At 44.0% G+C, this 20703-nt stretch overlaps 1 protein-coding gene across 7 annotated transcripts in view; it reads left to right on the top strand.

Moving 5' to 3' along the window:
- The window catches only part of MYO3B (myosin IIIB), a 349141-nt gene that overhangs the window by 204358 nt on the left and 124080 nt on the right, over positions 1-20703 (top strand). For all 7 annotated transcript variants that reach the window (XM_048486352.1, XM_048486350.1, XM_048486349.1 and 4 more), the window contains 4 exons: positions 1047-1124; positions 2221-2426; positions 19009-19120; positions 20199-20361. In XM_048486352.1, coding sequence (XP_048342309.1) covers positions 1047-1124; positions 2221-2426; positions 19009-19120; positions 20199-20361 — 559 coding nt within the window. The remainder of the gene's footprint in view (positions 1-1046; positions 1125-2220; positions 2427-19008; positions 19121-20198; positions 20362-20703) is intronic.

Genomic DNA, 20703 nt, shown 5'->3' with positions numbered 1-20703 from the left:
AGAATTCCAGAATTGCTGCACCCTACGGAGCACATATCACTTAATCTTTGCTGGCTGGCCAGAGGAAAAACTAAAAATTGCAAATAGAAAACAATTTTTGTAGGAAGCAAAAAAAAGAAAGAAAAGAAGAAGGTATTATTTTGACAGGAAGAGACTCATCTGATGATAGCAAGGCAACCAGCATGTTGGAGGCAATGAATTCTTTAATGCAGTATTATCACCCAAACATCTTAAAACATATTAATTGCTGCCAAAGCTGTTCACATGTAAACAATAAATATATATATTTATAGACATCGTACATGTCTGCAATGTGCATACTTACATTATGCATTATCGTTTGCATTATCATTACCAAATGCTGTTGTTTGTCTTACATTAAAATGTTTGAGCTGTACATTTTGGTTGAGTAAAATCTAATCTTCACTCATTTCACAAGAGGAATGATTTCATGGGATGGGTTTTTTTCTAGGGTTCTCTCGAATTTTCTAATTGTTCAGTTGGTAGAATTGGTAGGGAATCCCCAGAAAAGAACAGAAAAACCCACCCCCATTTCCAGGCCTTCCCAAATCTCACCCTATATATTAATAACACTGTGATCCCATTATTTTTATGTTGCTCAGTGGCATCATTTCAGATTTCAGTGGAAGAGGATAGTTAGAGAATTCTCTGAAGATGCCAGCCACAGAAGGAGGCGAAACGTCAGGAGAGAATGCTGCTAGATCATGGCCATACAGCCTGGAAACCACACAGCACTCCAGTGATTCTGGCCGTGAAACCCTTCGACAATACATTGATTAGAGGTTGTTTGCCATTGCCTACCTCTGAGTCATGACCCTGGACTTCCTTGGTAGTCTCCCACCCAAATACTAAGACCCTCCTTAGCTTCTGAGATCTGATAAGATTGAGCTTAGAGTTAGTGAGCTGGGAAGGTGTGACTTGACTGATAATTGCATTGTCTATCTGGCTTGGGGGGAATATGGGTGAGAACACCTCATGTAAGCTTCATAAACAAATACATATTTCCATGCACTTTGTGTTTCCAGGTTGACACTATGGAGATTATGAGGCACCCTGAGGAAACAACCAACATGAAGAGGCAAACTGTGGCTTCCTATTTTAGGGTACCTATATTGTAATTTTGCCACTGCTACTATTCTGTTCTGACTGTTCTTGTAAAGTTGGCACTGTGCTGAATGTTGTCTACAGCATGTAGGATTTCTGTGGATGCTCAAGATAAGGACGAAGGAACTTGTCAGGAACTGGTATAATCATTATAGTTGGGAAGAATCGAATGGAAGTGAAAAATAAGGTCAAGTGAGAAGATGAAGGGTGGGAATCAGGCCCTTTTCGGTAAATGTTTACTAAATTAATGGTCTCAGGCAGAGAAGAATCACCTTAAAATGAAACCTTTTGCTAAGTGGGAGGGGTTACTGTGGGACACTTATTTACTTATAAAATGTGGGCCCCACCTTTCTGCCCCATCAGGGCCATGAAGATAGCTAACATTTAAAGCAAGCACTTTAAAGCCACAGCATAAAAACCAAAACTAAGATACACATTTTAAAGTACAGGAAAACGACAGTTCAAACATGGGGCAAGAAGAGGGAATCTTTGAGAGAATACCAGAGCAAAAAAAAAAGTCTTCAAATGCTGGAAGGAGGACAGGTGAATCTCTCTGGAAAGGGAGTTCCATGGTTTTTGTGATTCAGTGCTTCACAGCCTCGTGCTACATTCTCTGCTCCTTGTAGACTGTGCTTCGAAGATTGGCCCCCACAAAATAGAAGAACAAAACAGCTAAATGCTGCAAATAAATAGGTGAGGAGGAACTTAGTGAGCTCAGAAGATGGCACCAAGAAGGAAGTTCAAGGAAACCGAGAAGCATGGGAAACGTAGTCAGTAGCTCGCACAGCAACTGAAGACGTTTTCAAAACGTTTCAGCCAGAGAATCGCTTTAAAAGGGGATTCGTTTAAGATGTTTTGAGACTGGAAATAAAACATTTGGGGGTAAAAAGAATGCGGAACTCCACAGAGTAAATGTTTTATTTCCTGCCTCAAAACATTTTAAATGAATGGTGTGGAAATTCCCATTGTTTGTCCATGGGAAAGTGGAGATGTGACTGGAAGAGATAGCGTACGCTGCATTTCATTTCTTTAGTGGTTATTTGCACTCTTGGTTTTTTTGGTCATATCTTTTCATGTTTTCTTTTATTTTCTTAGTATTCTCTGATGGATCTGTTGTCCAAAATGGTGATTGGGCAGCCTCACTTTGTTCGCTGCATTAAGCCCAATGATGACCGTGAAGCACTGAGGTTTTCCCAGGCGAGGGTTTTAGTGCAGCTGCGCTACACTGGTATTCTAGAGACCATCAATATACGTCGACAAGGGTATTCTCATCGCATTCTCTTTGAGGAGTTTGTAAAAAGGTAAGCCATATTCTTGTTGAGTGACATAAATATTGGAGTTCCATTCAGTTGGATTTTAGGCCAGTCTGTATATGCAGAGAGATCACATGAGTCCTACAACCTGTACCAATTCATGGTACCAAAGGAAGATCACATGTTAAAACACCTGTCCATGTATTAACCACCCACCCCTTCCCAAACTATATTTTAAACGGTAGCATACTAGAAAGAAAGCACCTGACAGACTTTCCAATGATACGTTGTTTACCAAGCAAGAGGTTGTTTTCACATTAATGTGTATGGGGCTTAACATTCAAGATCTTCTACCTGTAATATCATCATAGTTACGTATGTGCTGCAATGAAAAATTGCCCTTGGCTTTCTTCAACCCTGCATCCCTGGCTGAATTAATTGATTACTTGTTGAACTGGATCTATTTTTGAACCAGCCTCTCTTTGTAAGATTTCCCCCACCCCCCAACCACTTTTCTGTGATTGACCTGAATGATGTACTCCTCCATGCATCTCATATTCCCAAAAAGTTATGGTGTATTTCTACCCAGAAATTAAGATCTCAGGGAGACGCCCTCTTGACTGTCCAACCCATTAAAAATGCCTGATTGGGGGTGTGTGTGTGTTTTGCTGGCACAGACTTACACCAGCAAAGTCATGGGCACAACCTATTGAGCTGCATAGACCCCTTTTGTCAGGGAGGGGGCAGTGCCACTTTGAGCTTGGTGTCCGTAGTGCAGCACGCCTCTTTGGAGATTGCACAGCTACACTGTGGCTGCACCATCCCCAGCTGCAACACAACTATTCCCCCCTCCTCAGTATTGCACTGCCCCCACCTCACAGGTACTTATGAAGATAAAAATGAAGAAGAGAAGAATGCTTTGGTTTCCCATTGGGAAGAAAAGTGGGATATGGTTATCTAATTTTATATTGTAAGCTGCTCTGAGCTCTTATTTGGACAGCAAAGGCAAGGTATAAATTCAATTAACAACAGTGATGATGATGATCATTCAGTAATAGATCAATAATACTTTGTTTCTGAACAGTCCATTCTCTTGTGATGATCCCCCAAGAGCTACTGTTTTAACTTTTTTTGACCTGGCTTACTGTTTAAAATGTTGCCTCAGTGGTGTTTTGACTTTAGTGTGAGTTTAGGCAATTTTGTGTTTAATATTCTTCATGAGGGCCATGGCTTCCTTTGTAGAGTCTATTCTTCTCATGTTGGGTCTTCCTCCTTTCCTGCTGCCTCCAATCTTTCCTAGAGTTATTGTCTTCTCCAGTGACTCTTTTCTTCTCATAATGTAACCCAAGCATGACAACCTTTGCTTAGTTATTTTAGCTTCTAAGGACAGTTTGGCCTTGATTTGATCTAGAATGCACTTATTTGTTTCTTTGGCAGTTCACGGTATCTTGTAGTGCTCTCTTCCAACACTTCATTTCCAGGGAATCTACTTTCTTCCTGTCAACTTTCTTCATTGTACAACTTTCACACCCATACATAGTAATGGGGAATACTATGTCATGAATTAACGTGGTCTTGGTTGTCAGTGACACATCATTACAACTAAGAATCTTTTCTAGTTCCTTCCTGGATGCCCTTCCCAGTCACTGTCTCCTTTGGATTTCTTGGTTGCAGTCTCCCTTTTCATTGATGATGGAGCCAAGGAATAGAGGTCGAATCCCCACTACCGTCTTAGCCAGGTTTCAGAACACAAACTAACCAGGTTTGAGGGACGACCTCCCCATTGCTTGCGTGGCAGATTCTGTTTCTGGCGCTCGTTCTGGCAGGACCTGGTTGCAAGTGGCATAGACCCTATTAACACGGTTCAGAGTTGATCCAAGGGGAGGGATGAGGGTTGAAACCACAACAGATTTCCCGCCTCTGGAGTGTGACGCTGGCGAATTTAGGTGGAACCAATCAGCGCTTTCGCGATCTTGTGCGCATATTTTTCCTTGGTTTCATTTCCGCTTTTGCAATCGGCCGGCAGAAGGGGACGCAAATGTTAAATAGTCAAACGTGTAACTTTGAATCGTTAATGGTTTACACAGGTAACGATTAACTGTTTGCACAGTTAAACAGTTAAATGTTAAACTTTCATATGCTGGGTTTTTTTTATCACACCCCTACAATGTGTGTTTCCGCAGTGGGAAAAGGTCCCGCCCCATCAAAGCATGCCAGCCAATCAGGGGAGACAGGCGAAGCAAGCTCACCTGGTAGTGGGGATTGCTAAGAGTTCTGCAACCGGGTGTGTCTGCTGTGTGCTCGCTGCGGTGGGGAGGGAGAAACTCCGATGAAGAGGACACAGTTTCACAATGAACAGGTTTGGATCTGCGTGCAAATTTCAAGTGGGGATTCGACCAGAAAGACTTGAACAACTTCAGTTTGCTCATTGTTCACCTTAAAGTTGGGTAATTCTCCAACAGTAATTACTTTTGTCTTCTTAATGATAAGAACATAAGAACATAAGAACAAGCCAGCTGGATCAGACCAGAGTCCATCTAGTCCAGCTCTCTGCTACTCGCAGTGGCCCACCAGGTGCCTTTGGGAGCTCACATGCAGGATGTGAAAGCAATGGCCTTCTGTGGCTGTTGCTCCCGATCACCTATAGTCCAACTTTGGCACGTTCTCCTTTAACTTTCAGCAATAGTCATTTCAAGTCTTTACTATTTTCTGCCAGTAATGTAGAATCATTAGCGTGGTGTAGTGGTAAAGAGTAGGTGGATTCTAATCTGGAGAACCGGGTTTGATTCCCCACTCCTCCGCCTGAGTGGCAGAGGCTTATCTGGTGAACCAGATGTATTTCCGCAGTCCTACATTCCTGCTGGGTGACCTTGGGCTAGTTGCAGCTTTTTGGAATTCTCTCAGCCCCACCTACCTTACAAGGTGTCTGTAGGGGGGAGAGTAAGGGAAAGGAGTTTGTACGCCACCTTGAGTCTCCTTACAGGAGAGAAAGGTGGGGTATAAATCCAAACTCTTCTTCTTCTTCATATCTCAAATTGTTAATGTTCCTTCCCCCAATTTTCACTCCACCTTCATCTAATTCTAATCCAACTTTCCTTATGATATGTACTGCATATCTATTGAAGCAATAGGGAGATAAAATACATCCTTGTCTAACACTTTTGCCAACTGGAAACCATTCTTTCTCTCTCCGTATTCTCTCCTAACAGTAGCCTCTTGTCCAAAATGAAGGTCCTATGTCAAAACAATTAGATGCTGTGGCAAAACGATGGAATATAAATACAGAAATAAAGTTAAATTATAAGCGTTTGTAGATTGAGTGGGGAATCTCAACCCTAACAAATCAAGTACTTAGTTCCTTAGCGGTGGAAAAACATAGAAAGCTTAGAGGAAAAACAGGTCAAATGCTAAACAGACTGGCATTTCTTTGTTCCTAATCATAAAAGCCATTAGGCAGGTACGAACAAGAGTTTCGAAATGGCAGTAAATCTGAGGATATCAAAGATTTTTTTTTCCTAAGCTAGCAAGTTAATTGGTATTTTGATCCTTTTTGAGCAACTTAACAACAAAAATAGATGAAACAGCAGTTTTTCCTCCCCTTGATGTTATTAAACAAATAGGTGCACTTCTTATCTTCCTGTTCAATAGCCGTTGTTTTGTAAACTCTTATCCGGAAAAGGCAGAACAAAACCATCAAAGGCGGGAGGAAACAGAGGCCAGGGAGGTTTATCAGGTTAAAGGTAAACAAAAACTGAAGACTTGTTTAATGCTTCCCAGCTTTTGTTTTGGAATTACTTCACAAGGCAGCCCTGAAAGGTAGCTTGTTACATGAAAACAAAAAGTTGCATCGCTACCAATTCACCCTCAAAGTATGGGCCAGGCTATCTGATTGACAAATAGGTTTAGGGTTTTTCACATATTGTGTCGGGGTCTACATGGTGGTACTTCAGATGTAGCTCTGCCATTAGGTTTGCCATGTGCAGGTGCAGGAAGGAAGATTTTACCAGTTGGTGGGGGGGGATCACCCTTGGGCAATGGCATTATGTCACATTGCACTAGGAATTTCCAAAAACTCTATAGTTTTATGTTATGGGATGAAAACCAATGTAGTGTAGTGGTTAAGAGTGGCAGACTGTAACCTGGAGAACTGGGTTAAATTCCCCACTCTTCCAAATGAAGCCTTTTGGGTGACCTTGGACCAGTCACAGTTCTCTCAAAACTCTCTCATCCCACATGGAGGTAGGCGACAGCAAACCACCTCTGAATGTCTCTTGCCTTGAAAATCCTACAGGATTTCCATAAACCAGCTGTGAGTTGAACATACTTTCTACCACCACCAGGGTCAACTCTATAACAGAGGCATGTGGGGGGAAATGGCGCCTGTTCTCCAGGCACCCCCCCCCCCGCTAATCCTGGAGACGGGGTTCAGGGGGCTCGGGAGATGGGGCCCCCGAGCCCCCCATGCTTATAAAAGCAAAGAAGACGAGGATGGAGCCTTGCAGTTGCTTCTGCTGTCCCCAGCGGGGAGGGCAAAAGGGACTGCCAGCTGCCAGCTAGGAGCTGGGAGCCGGGGGGGTGATGCTTGGGGGGGCAGTGTAAGGCTTCTTTGGCCCCGCCCACATTGATGATGATATGATTAGGGCCGAGGGTGCCTGAAGCCGATGAGGCAGCAGGACTTCCTGCTGCCTTGCCGTCTTCCTGGTCATGTGGGGGGCGATTTTGCGTCCCCACATGACCAGATTAGTGGCACCCGGGGACAGAGGGTACCCCCTGTCTTTAGGCAGATACGCCACTTCTCTACAGTCCCCTCCCCAGACTCCCACATCCTACCTGCAATAAGGCAAAAAGTGTCTCTCTGGACAATTTTAGTTCTGCAAAACAGAATATAGTGGGGAAAGGCAGTGAAGTTTGGATTCATAAATACAGCAGAATGTTTAAGAGGACTTAGTCTACCCTATTTTATTTTTTTAAATTCTAGGCTGCCTTTTTAGAAAATGCTAAAGGACACTTATAAAAACGCCATCTTAGACAATACAGCATCCTTCTACACACAACAATCAAATAAAGACAAAAAACATAAAATGTATTCAGAAGTCTCCTGGGAAAGGTGGGTTTTCAAATGGCACCCGAAGGCCTGAAATTAGGATTCTTACTCCTAAGGAAGGGAGATCCCCAGTTTAGGAGCAACCACTGAGAAGCCCTTACATGGATCCTTGCTAAACGTTATTCTGACTTTCTGGGGATGGGACATTGCCACTGTAGGAAAATTGGAAACGGTTCAAAATATCTTTCTGAGAAAGATTTTGGCCCTGCCACCTTCCACCCCTGCCCAGCTGCTCCGAATGGAAGTAGGGCTACCCTCCATCAGGACAAGAATCCATCTAAGAATACTTTTGTATCATAAAACCTTGGCAACTCTAAAGTCCAACCAATTAGTAAATCTGAGCTATAGACACATGACGAGAACAAACAGGGGGGATGATCAAATTTCTCCCATTTTAGCTCTTTACGAAATTTCTGATCTGAAAAACTATTCGCTTAGATGGGATGCTAAAGCAAAAAATTCTCGGTGACTGGCTCTATAGTAGAGGATGCTCTACAAGACAAACAACTTGCTTCCATTCAGAAATACTCCCCATGGTTCTTCTGCGTCAAAAAGAACAAATGTTATGCACAATATCTCACAAATCTCAAGGAAGCAAACCTAAGGAAATCATTCACTTCCTGAGATATCGACGTTTCTTAAATCAAGAACAATTACTGGGGAGATATATAACAAAACACCAAAAGAGCTACTGCATGCGTAGATGTATGCTTTAGCAAATCCAGTGTAATGACGCATAACTACGCACATTAATTTGCGAGAATTGCTTCAGGCCAGGGGCTTCAGGGATCCCATACTCCCTATCAGCCCTTTGTCAGCATGGCCACTTGGCCATGCTGGTAGGGGCTGATGGGGAATTCAGTTCCTGAACATCTGGGAGAGCCGCGAGGGTTCCCACCCCTGCACCACACTTCATTGCCCTTTCACTCTGCTATCCCAAGTAGTCAAATATATCAATGATATCACTGTCAGGTCTGAAAGGTAGTGGGAGGAAGAGAAAGTTTGCTTTCTTGATAAATGGACGCGGTATCCTGAGGAGTTACATTTAAAGTAATGATATCTTCATGTTTTTAGTAGCTAAAATCAGAGAACGCTTAACTGATGTTCGTAAAACATACGAAGCTAAGTTGTATTAAAGGTGGGAAAAAAAACCTTTTATAATCACAATCGGATCCTGCTGCGTGTGGATATATGATAAATTTTGCTTTGGTGGTTTTAACACTATTGGAAACTGTGGTGCATCTACACATCTAAAGCTTGAGAAGAATCCTCACAATGTGTTTTTTATATTTTGTAAACTGTGGCGGGGAATGGGCCAAGGGTTGAAGTATCTGTTTATATGTGTATGGCCTGTGGCTAATAAACATTGATTGATTGTTTGACTTTGTGGGTCCCCAACAATGAGCCCTTTCCTTCCGAGTTGAAGTACAGTAACAATGGGCAGAATGCCTCAGAGCATGTTTAGAGGGCCTTTTTCTCACCGCTAGCTAAACACATGTCTGGGATTATGATAATGAGCAAGGATGTAGGTAAGGTTTTTTTTTCTTGGGTTCAACCCCCCCCCCATTCATGTCCAAGATTTTGTGGGTTTTAAAAAACTTATTTTTAGTTGTTTTTTCTCGGTTTTTGTCATTCAAGTGCGCATTGTTTTAGCTTAGCAGCACCAAACTTCCAGTGATTGTTTGGGAGACTCTCCTGATGATACTACCCAGGTTTGGTGAGGTTTGGTTCAGGGGGTCCAAAGTTATAGACTCCCAAAAAGAGGTGCCCCATCCCCCATTGTTTCCAATGGGAGCTAATAGGAGATGGGGGCTGATGATATGCTGATGATACGCTGAAATTCTGGTGCCGATATTTTTAAAATGCACCCCCTGCAGGCACCAATGACCTGAAGTGCTGCAAAAGTTTTGGTCCCAGGGTGGGTTTCAAGCATGGGGGGGCATCCAACTGTACTCTTGCCTAGGGCTCCAGGTTTTGCCTCATACGCTCTGTGTCAGGGGGTGGATTCCAGCATCACAGCGGCTGCCCTGGGAGCTCAGATTTGCACCGGGCTCCATTTTCCCTCTATGCCTCTCAAGTTCAGAGGAGAGGGCAGAAGGAATACACAGCTGGCTGCCAGCTGGGAGCCCAGCTGAGTGGGGTGCAGGGAGGAGGGTAGGCAGGGAGTCTGCCGCCTCCTGCCCTCGGAGAGTTGCTTTTTACAAGCTGAGTCCGTGGGCAGGGCTTGGGGCTCAGGCGTGGCCATGCCTTGGTGAGGGTGGGGGTGTGGCCACACCCCCGACCCCCCCTAAAAATCTATAACTACATCCCTGATGATGAGGTTGCTGGTCTGAGAGTTTGACCTAGAATCATAGAATCATAGAGTTGGAAGAGGCCACAAGGGCCATCAAGTCCAACCCCCTGCAATGCAGGAACACAAAATCAAAGCCTCCGGTTGATGGCCGTCCAGCCTTTGTTTAAAAACCTCCAAAGAAGGAGACTCCACCACACTCCTAGGTAGTGCATTCCACTGTTGGACAGCCCTTACTATCAGGACCGAAGCCTTTGGGGACTTGTTTGCTTCATCCAGTCTAGTAGTGGCAGTTTAAATAAAATTTTGAGAGACTTGATCTTTTAATTTTCGTTGCAGATATGTTTATAACAAATTAGAGGGGGTGGTGTCATTTCAATTATAAGTTTTGATGGTTTTTTGAGATTTTTGTAGCTGGTGCATATAACATCTTATGTAAGTTACTTTCCGCAAATGTTGAATTGTAAAGATGTTTTCCTGGGGCTGAACTACGACTTTCAGCTGTTTATCTTTCTTTACTTGTTCAAGTCTTTTTAATCCTTCTTTCTCCTATATAATAAAATTCTAGATCAGGGTAGGATTTTGCAGCCTTCGATAAATTAGGAATCCATATTCTTATCAAGCTCTCTACCAGCATGGCCAATTGGCCATGCTGACAGAGGCTGATGGGAATTGTAGTTCCTGAACATCTGGAGAGCCGCAGGTTCCCTACCCCTGCTCTAGATGGTTAATTCGCTTAATATCAAGCACTGCATTAATGTTGAACTTATACAACAATGTTTTCTTAGAATCAGAGGTGGAGCTATGGAAAATGGAGCCCGGAGCAGACTCTGAACTTTCTGGGGGGCCCTCCCGCACTCATGGGCCCCCCGCCCCCCACTTACCTAAGCCGGTGGCTGGGCCTGGCAGGGTTAGGGGGGAAGGAGAAGGGGCATGGCTGGATCTGGGCGTGACGTTAGTTGGCCTGGTGGCCCATGGGCGTGCTCTCCAAAGAGAAAGAAAGCCTGCCAACAGCTCACCAGGCTAGCCGACAGGCACAGGCCTTATCCTGGGAGGTGCACACATGTCGTGCCCCTCTTCCTTCCTGGGGCATGACTGGGCCTGGGTGCAATGTGTGCATACCGCCCGGACTGGCCTCGTCCTGGGCAGTGCACGCATGTTGTACCCAGGCCCAGCCATGCCCCTCCTCCTTCCCGGAAGTGTGGGGTATGATTTTCTGCCCCCCCCACTTGATGCAATGGGGGCTACCTGGGGCAAATGTCCCCACATGTCCCCATTGCATCCTAAGCCATATGCTTGGGAATAGAATCAGCAGCCTAGATAATGTTCAGGAACTCCAATTCCCATCAAGCCTCTGTCAGCATGGCCAATGCAGGCTATGCTGGTAGGCTGGGATGGGAAATTGATAGAAGTTCCCTGAACATGCTGGAGCCGCAGGTTCCCACCCCTGGCTTGTGAAACATAGAGCTCCAACTTTGACCTTTGGTAGAAAAAAATTCCTGGAGGTTAGATTCCTGGAAACAGTGGCGTTTGGGGAGGGAAGTGGCCTCAGAGAGGATGTAAAACCTACAAAGCTACCTTGCCTGAAGATTCGGCTACTTCCTTCAGAGGGCCAACTTCAGATCCTGTAAGTCTGAAAATCAGTTGTAAATCTGGAAAAACTGCAGGCCCTACGTGCAGATTTGCAACCCTATTCGAATACCATTTTTTGGTTTTAAACATATAGCAGCTTGAGTTAAGAAGATGAGGAGGAGGAGGAGGAGGAGAAGTTTGGATTTATACCCCACCTCTCTCCTGTAAGGAGACTCAAGGTGGCTTACAAACTCCTTCTCCCTCTCTCCCCACAACAGACAATCTTGTGAGGTAGGTGGGGCTGAGAGAGTTCTAAGAACTGTGGACTGGAGTGGAGAAACAAACTAGTTCACTGAGTTCACCACTCATGTGGGAGGAGTGAGGAATCACAAGAACAGCAAGAACATAAGAACAAGCCACAGCTGGATCAGACCAGAGTCCATCTAGTCCAGCTCTGCCACTGCAGTGGCCCACCAGGTGCCTCTTTGGGAGTTCAAGGCTGTAGGATGAGCAATGGCTCCTGTGGTTGTTGCCCCAACACCTGCTGGACTTCTGTTAAGGCATTTTGCAATCTCAGATCAAAGAGGATCAAGATTGGTAGCCATAAATCGACTTCTCCTCCATAAATCTGTCCAAGCCCCTTTTAAAGCTATCCAGGTTAGTGGCCATCACCACCTCCTGTGGCAGAATCAAACCCAGTTCTCCAGAATAGAACTCACTTCTCTTAACCACTGCCTCATGCTGGTTCTCCAAGTGTTCTTTTTTTGTTCAAAGTTCTCTTTCTCTGTTTTTCCATTGCTCAAGTTCCCCCATGTGAGTCCGACATGCTGTGACTCCTGTTATCTAGATGATGGGTGTCATTTATGTCATATGTGTAGGGAGCTGTGTGATTGATTTCATGTCAGTTATCTGAAGGGCTTATCGGGTCCAAATGAAGTTTCAGAGACCAAAAACCTCTCGGCCCTCCCTGTGGAGCCCCCGCTTTACTAATGCAAGAGTATATCTTCTGTCCCTCACCCACCACTCACTCACTCACTCCTCCTCCTCCTCCTCCTCCTCCTTCCTCTCACTCACTCACCTCACTCACTCACTCCCACTCACTTCACTACTCACTCACTCACCCCTTCCTTTCTCCACAGGCTCTGAGGCTCGGTTTTCAGAAAGCTGTCACTCAGGCAAGCCTATCTCTATGGACTCTCTTAAAAGGGCAGTGCCCTCTAAGATTGCTTAAACCACAGGCATGCTGCCCCAGCTCGCCATGGGTGGCCCCGCGGTTCCATAAATGCGTGCACTAATGTTGGTATCCCAAGCCTTGTATGTGCTTTCATTGTCTTTCCCTGTCTACTTTCTGTGAACATTTTTCCATCTATGCCATGGTTGTGATAAGCATAAAGTTACACCAGGAGCAGAATTCAGCTTGAAGAAGCTTATGATATCCACTGTGCCTTACTTCTCTCCTGACATGCCCCTGATGCCAGCTATTTATGCATTGGCATAGGGACTGCACAGTTTATACCCTGCTCTCTCTAGTACGTCTCAGACTTGTGCTGGCATCAGGATTAGTTGTTACCTCAAGGCGTTCAGACAGGATTTAGGATTGTGCTACAAAATGTGTACTTAAAGATCTGTTGAGTGGGGCACAAAAGTGTAAGCATACAGATCTTGCTTGATGGTTTTATATGGCAGACGAGAGCCAAGTTCCTTATATTTCTATTCTTCGCATGTGGGTTTCTTCAGGTAACATTGTCTGAATCTTTTCCTGAGGGTTCTTGTTACAGAAATCATTGCAACGTTCCTTTAATATATTTTATCCTGTGTTACCTATGAAGGCTCAGCATTATTTGCATAATTTTATCTGGGAGCATTTTACACATGGAAGACACATTTGGCTGCACACAGCTATGCAAATACAATTACCAGTGTTGGAGTGGAAGCACTTTTTTTCTGTTTTTATGCACTTCTGAGAGCTCAAATTTAGGTGGCAGCCACACAGTTATAAGTTTTGTAAGTGACAACAGGAACTACTGAAAATAAAAGTATTGCTCCTGAATTCTATTAGGAGAAGCAGTGGGTTTGTTACCCTTTAGGGTCCTGATTACTTGTTTCATTGTGACAAAACTGGTGGCACTCTGATTTGCATTTTCCCATTTATTTGGTAATGCTAATGGCACTTATGCAAGTGCATCAAGACAAGACTCGCAGCTTTGATCTTGGCTTAAATGCTCCCAGCCCCTGAAATCTCTCAGAAGGGCTATTTATTACAGAACACAGCGAGTAACTCAAACTGAATTACAGCTATTCATATGCAAGCAAATATGTCAAGAGAACATTTGCATGATACAGTTCATGCAACTTTTGAAAAGCAATAACAATGCAAACCTTTGGCAATTGTGGGATGCGAGAGGGGCACATAGTGTGGTGATCTTAGTGCCGTGGCTACAAGCAAAGTTGATTGAAAACTGGATGTTGTGAAGTTCCAGCGTCTCTCCTTGGGATCTGGAGCTGAAGTGATTTCAGCAAGAAATATAGATTATATTCTATGTAATTCTGAGGTACTTCTTAAATAAAAGATTCCATCATTGCTGATGAGATCCAAATGTTGCTAAACGATAATAATTTCTGTCTCTGATTATTTGTTTATATATTCATAGTCTGGTTTTCTTATGGAGACCCAAGACAAATTTAAAAAATACACAGAAAAACAATGCAATAGGAACAACATGAGATGTGTAAATTATCAGCAGTGGAAAAACTGGACTACAAAGAGGGAAAAATGCGGAAAGAAAAACATAATGAATATAAGAGTGCCATAAACTACAGCTTTATCCTTTATAAAAATGCCCTCCTAAAAAGTCTGGTTTGCACATTTTGCAGAATAATAGGAGTGTGGAAGAAACGGTTCCATTCCTCTGGTGGGTGTGGGGGATCCCCTTCACCCTGCTTCTTTGCCAGCTGCTGCTCTGAGCAGCAGTAGGATAATTTTTATTACAAAAACTGGTGCCATTTGTCATGATAAATCACTTCTATAAATCCTGAAGAGCCATGCAGAGCAGAGAATTCCACAGGAAGAAGAGCTGTATTTGCTCACAGTTAAAACACAGAATAGCTGTAGGAATTGCCAGAAACTATTGCTCTAGGAATCACCAGAAACCATAAAGTTTCTGACGATTCCTAGAGTTTCCCATGTCACTTCTGTTTTTTTTTTTTTACTGAAAGTGACATGGCACTGTAGCTAGCATTGGACTCCTCGCACAACCCTCCAGCTGGTTGCCAGGTACTATCTATCTGGCAGCTCTATTAGGGAGCCTACTTAACCTTCTCAAGGTGGGTGGCCCCCTATGTTCCCTGCTCTCTCCCCCCACACATCTCAGGTGCAGCCAATTGGATTGTGGGACAGTGGGCATGGCTGTGGGGGGTCATAGGAGATGGGGTAGCTAATACCGCAGCCATTGTATAGATTCAAATGATTTGACAGATTAGAGAGCTAAATAAAATCTAACAACATGAATTTCAACAGAGATAAAAGTAAGATACTACACTTAGGTAGAAAAAATGAAATGCACAGATTTAAGATGGGTGACAGCAGTATATGTGAAAGGGATCTGGCAGTCTTAGCAGATCTGAAACTGAACATGAGGCTCAGTAATTCTGATGGCAAGCCAAGAAAGCCAAAGCAATTCTGGGCTGCATCAATAGGAGTATAGTGTCTAGATTGTGGGACGTAATAGTACCACACTATTCTGCATTGGTCAGATCTCACCTGGAATACTGTGTCCAGTTCTGGGCACAACAATTCAAGGTGGACATTGACAATCTTGAACAGGTCCAGAGGAAGGTGACCAAAATGGTCAAAGGAAGGAATATAATTTCTGGATTTTGAAAATGTAAAATTTATGTACTGAATGGAAACTTTGTAGAAGTTCCCAGTCCTGGCCTAGGGGCTTCATAGTCAAAGTCAAGCTAAACTATGACTTTCGTGGCCCTCCATTTAATACAGAGAAAACTGAGAAGTCTGGGATAAGCTTTCATTTATAATTGATGACCACACACATTTTTAAAACAGAAGAGAAACTTCTATCTCACTGGGCATCACTGAAAGTCTGGTGCTCTAGGAAACCACCCAATTCACATTTATGGTTGGGCTGACTCTAGTGATACCATTAAATAGAGAACTCTTTAGTAGTTTAAAGAACAGAGTGATGTTACATTAAATTGAATCTTAATTTCTGCAGCCATGCCAAAGATACGGTACCTCTGTTTGCCTGCGATTGCTTTTTTTGGGCTGAGGATAATGAAGATAAATGTGCAGCTCATTTTTATTGTAAACCAATTGTAGTCTTGACAGAATCTCTGCTTCAGCCATACCTCAATGTCACTTATGCTAAAGAGACAGCTAGCACTTAAGTATTGGATACAGGTGGAATTAATGCATGGGTGGGGCTTAAGGAAATGCTCCTCTGTCCCCACTCAGTTTGCTTTCAGAAGGTTTGCATATAAGTTCTGACTTTTCCAAGTATTATTGATTAGGAATGCTGCTGAGTTATAGATTTGAAAGGTGTAAAACTATTGCACTGGATCTAAAGAAGCCCCTTTTTGTGTGGAAAAAAATCTATTAAGGCTTTGTGGGATAAAAGTGAAAGATGATCTGGTCATTATTTTCTTGTGCAATAACAGCTGCTGTAGAATCTGCCTATCATAGCTCCTTTCCCTTCGTCTCCCCACAACAGACATCTTGTGAGGTGGGTGGGGCTGAGAGTCCTGAGGAACTATGACTAGCCCAAGGTCACCCAGTAGGAGTGTGGAAACACATCTGGTTCACCAGATAAGCCTCTGCCACTCAGGTGGAGGAGTGGGGAATCAAACTCAGTTCTCCAGATTAGAATCCCCTGCTCTTAACCATTCTGGCTCTCAAGATTCTTTGCATCCCACCAAATTTAGCAAACTGGCACATCGTTGCTTTAGAATCAACCAAGAAATGCAATGAATTTCCAAAGCAGTATTTGAAATTGCAAATGTTGGATTGAAATCCAACACAGGCTTCATGCCAGTGTATGTACCGGAGCTACGACACCATTTTTTGAAAGCATAGCCACATCCTAGTGGGAATTTAAACCAGAAAAAATGGCGGGCATATGTGCTCACTTGGTTGTTTAGGGTTGCCATTCTCCAGATGGATTTGCAAGTGACCTCCAGGTTACAGAGAGCAGCTCCCCTGGAGAAAATGGCTCCTTTGGATGGAAGACTGAAGTCTTCCCAATTGAGTCTTTCCCCTCTCCAAGCCCTGCCCTCCCAGACTCCACCCCCCCCCCCAAATCTCCAGGAATTCCTCACCCCAGAGCAGGCAATCCTTGTCACAGCACTTTGAACAGATATATATCACAGGAATTTTTTGAGACCAGATGCCAGGATCATACATCAGCTTCTACCCAGCATGGCCAATTGGCCATGCTGGTAGGGGCTGATGGGAATTGTAGTCCATAACATCTGGAGCGCCAAAGGTTCGCCACCACGGTGCTAGATCATCAAAATCTACTTGACAGTTAACATGTGACTGCAGCCTCATTCTGGCACTAATTGGGAAGAGACTGTGATTGGTTGATATACTAGATATAAGGCTGCAGGTACTGAAGTCTGTGGAGGCATTTGTCTTCGCACAGCTTGGCGAAGCACTTTGTCTGTGCAACCAATATTTGTGAACAATAAAAGCAGGACCGCTTCTGTGAAGCCGAATAGCTGTGTGCGTGTGAGTTCCTACTGAGTTTCTGAGAGTGGCGCTGCTCTGCTACTAGGGGTTTTACCCCATCCTTCACAGCCCTCTCCTTCTCCCCTTTGCTGTTACTCTGCTTCAAACCACCGTCCCTGTGAAATTCAAAACAAATTACAGCATTGCATTTTGAATGCACATCTGGAGAAAATATTGGAATGGAGAAATGATGAACTGGGAAAGGTTTAGGTGCCTCTTCCAAAATTGGGGTTACTGTTATATTGCCTTTGTTTTAAATTTGTATCTTGCCCCTTAAGCAAACAAATGAGATAAAGGTGGTGTTTTCCAGAGAGAAAACAACAATGTTCCATATGCTGCTTCACCACATTTTAAGAAGAAGAATTGGGTTTATATCCCACCTTTCTCTCCTGTGAGGAGACTCAAAGGGGCTTACAAACTCCTTTCCCTTCCCCCCTCACAACAAACACCCTGTGAGGTAGGTGGGGCTAAGAGAGCTCAGAAGAACTGTGACTAGCCCAAGGTCACCCAGCTGGCGTGTGTGGGAGTGTACAGGCTAATCTGAATTCCCCAGATAAGCCTCCACAGCTCAGGCGGCAGAGCGGGGAATCAAACCCGGTTCCTCCAGATTAGAGTACACCTGCTCTTAACCACTATGCCACTGCTGCTCCCATATTTTAGGCATATGTCAGCAATCCTGAGAATGGCTTTTCATTTTTTTCATTCCTTTTTCCATTATGGGCATGATCCAACCAACTTTTAGCATTGTTAAGATTTATTGATTGCAATAACAGTTTAAGCACCAGTTTAATCAAAGATTGAAATTAACATGAGTGTTTTACTTAACGGTGCTGAGTGTTGGTGACGTTGCATCTGAGGTGTTCTCTCCCCACTATTGTAAAGGCTTATAGAAAATAGCACAGTTCATTCCGAGGTTCCCAGGATTCAGGGTAGTTTAACCCCTGTCTTCTCCCGTGTGCAGGTGGAGGTGGGTAATTTCAAGAGAGAAACTATTGCTGTGAGTGTATCTGTAGGTGCTAAGGACCACTTGCAGAATTCATGGGAACTTTGGAAAACATCCCCCAAAGTGCATGAGCAGGTTTAAAGCTTGCAACTGACTGATCATTTCTACTGGCTGCCATGTGCTTTATACGCACTTGCTGTTGTTTGTAAGTCTTTAGTGACTGACAATGCTTCATTGCAATACCTTTTATTAAAAATTGCCCTCTGAAAGCCCTCTGGTGGCACAGGAGAAAATAACGACCATGAGGAGAGGATAGAAGGGAAATGAGGCAGATGTGGGCAGAACATTTGAAAATGCACACCTTCCTGTCTGAGTGGCATGTTTACACACTTGGACTGTGTTCCTTATAGAATGATTGTACCTAAGGTCACTAGGCTGTGTCTGGCAATAGGTGGGAGGATTGAAGGTGGGGACATAGGGGGTGGTCCACTTCTGGGGAAAACCTGAAAGTGATACAGGGCATCTCTAGGAATTTCCAGAAACTCTTGAGGTGCTGCACCATTTTTGGGGTTTTCCTGGGAGTTACATAGTGACACACACAACACTGACTTTTCAAAAACTGTCTACAAAGGCAGCAGCTGGCAGTAAGCATCTTGCCCTAGAGGAGGCCTGGCAGCTATAATTGTCCCAAACCAGGTTTGAAAAAGAATATACCAAGAACTGGAAAAATCATGAAATGTGGATAATTAGAGGATGTGGATGCTAAAAAACAATAACACAGACTGCAGTTTGGAAGCCAGAGAAGAACTTCTGTGTTTGTGCAGCCTTATTCAGAATGGATTCATTCTGCCTTTGACCAACTTCATGGCTGAAAATGTATGATTCTCGGTGTTTACAGGAATGTTTGAATCTAGGAATCATAAGCTCTGCCACAACAAACAAGCTTGCTTGTTTATTCTTTGTACTTTTTTCCCATAGGTATTATTACATTGCTTTCAAGGCACACGAGACTCCTGTTGCCAGCAAAGACAGCTGCGTTGCCATCCTGCAAAAAGTCAAGTTAGACAAGTGGTTACTTGGGAAAACAAAGGTAAGATAAATTCTGTCTCGCTTCTCTTAGAGCAGGAGGTATGGTCAATGGGCACTTTTGCACATGCAGAATAATGGACTTTCAATCCACTTTCAGTGCACTTTGCAGCTGGATTTTACTGTGCGAAATAGCAAAATCCACTTGCAAACAAGTGTGAAAGTGGATTGAAAGTGCATTATTCTGCATGGGCGAAAGTGCCCAAAGTGTACTATCTTGCTGTAAAGCAGCCACACAGCCTTACTGTGTTTGAAAGCTAAACTAATGTAGTAAACTCCTGTAGCTTGTCAGTGGAAGCAGCAGCAGGAGCCACCACTTTGGCGAAGCTGAATCGATTGGCTCTCCTCCAGTGCCCACCCAAACCACTCTCTGAGAGGGAACTGTCATGAGAATGCCCCACAGTGGCCTTCCTACATCACCCCGAGGAACCCAGCTGCGGTTTGGTGAGAGCCGGGCACCTAATCTGCTGAAATGGGCTTTCTGCAGTGAATTATGTCTGCAGCAGTGGCAGCAGTAGAGGAGGGGTGTCCAAAAAAGTAGCTGATGATCGGGTGGGCAGGGGGTGGGAGAGCTGCTGCTGCTGCTTGCTCCTGGGAGGGAGGGCAGGGGGATGGCTCAATGTGCCCCCATGTGACGTGTTAGAGTGGTGCCTGGGTCCCCTACCTAGATCCACTACAGCACAGGTGTCAAACTCGCACCCCTCCAGATGTTATGGACTACAGCTCCCATCATCCCCTGCCAGCATGATGCTGGAAGGGGATGATGGGAACTGTAGTCCACAACATATGGAGGGGTGCGAGTTTGACACCTATGCACTACAGCTTCAGCTACGTCTCTGTAGAACTCACCTCCCTCTAGAGGGCAGTGTTTCCAGACTGGGATCTAATACAAAGGGGAAAAATAGGACACAAACTTTCTAACACTACATAGGGCTTGTACCATGTCCCCGGTTTAACATTCACATTGCTTCTAAGAACTGGCCAGAAAATTCAAGTGGTATGCGCCTTCCTTCCTTGGGAATGCAGAAATGCAGACTGGAAAACTTCATGTTTGATTTCACCTCTGTGTGTTTTCATTTCAGGTGTTCTTGAAGTATTATCATGTTGAGCAACTGAACTTGTGCCTGCGTGAAGTTATAGGCAGGGTGGTGGTCATGCAGGCTTACACCAAAGGATGGCTCGGAGCGAGAAGATATAAGAAACTCAAACAGAAAAGAGCAAACAGTGCCGTTGCCATTCAGTCAGGTAAATGTTCAGATTTCCCAACAGCAGCATAGATGATCCCAGAGCTTCAAGCCTTTTAAATTGCATGCAAATTGCCTATTCGTTTTCTTAATTGTTCAGTGTGAAATCAAAATAACATGTGGTGGGTTCTTTCCTTCCAGTTAACTGATGCGGATATTACAGTGATTCATTGCTAACATCAACTTAGTAATCGTTAATGTCTTTGCTTAAAACATTTTTATAGCTTTTGCCTGTAAACAAAGGCAGTGCATTCTTGTTAAATGTCTTTCTGAGGCTATGAAGGAAGAAAAAAGATTGCAAAATCTGCCTTTAAACAAACCAACAAAAGCAGACATTACATTC

Source organism: Sphaerodactylus townsendi, linkage group LG02 (genome assembly GCF_021028975.2).
Source record: "Sphaerodactylus townsendi isolate TG3544 linkage group LG02, MPM_Stown_v2.3, whole genome shotgun sequence".
NCBI classification, from domain to species: Eukaryota; Metazoa; Chordata; class Lepidosauria; order Squamata; family Sphaerodactylidae; genus Sphaerodactylus; species Sphaerodactylus townsendi.
The sequence above is the reverse complement of the archived record's forward strand: the minus strand, read 5'-3'. Positions and strand labels throughout refer to the sequence as shown.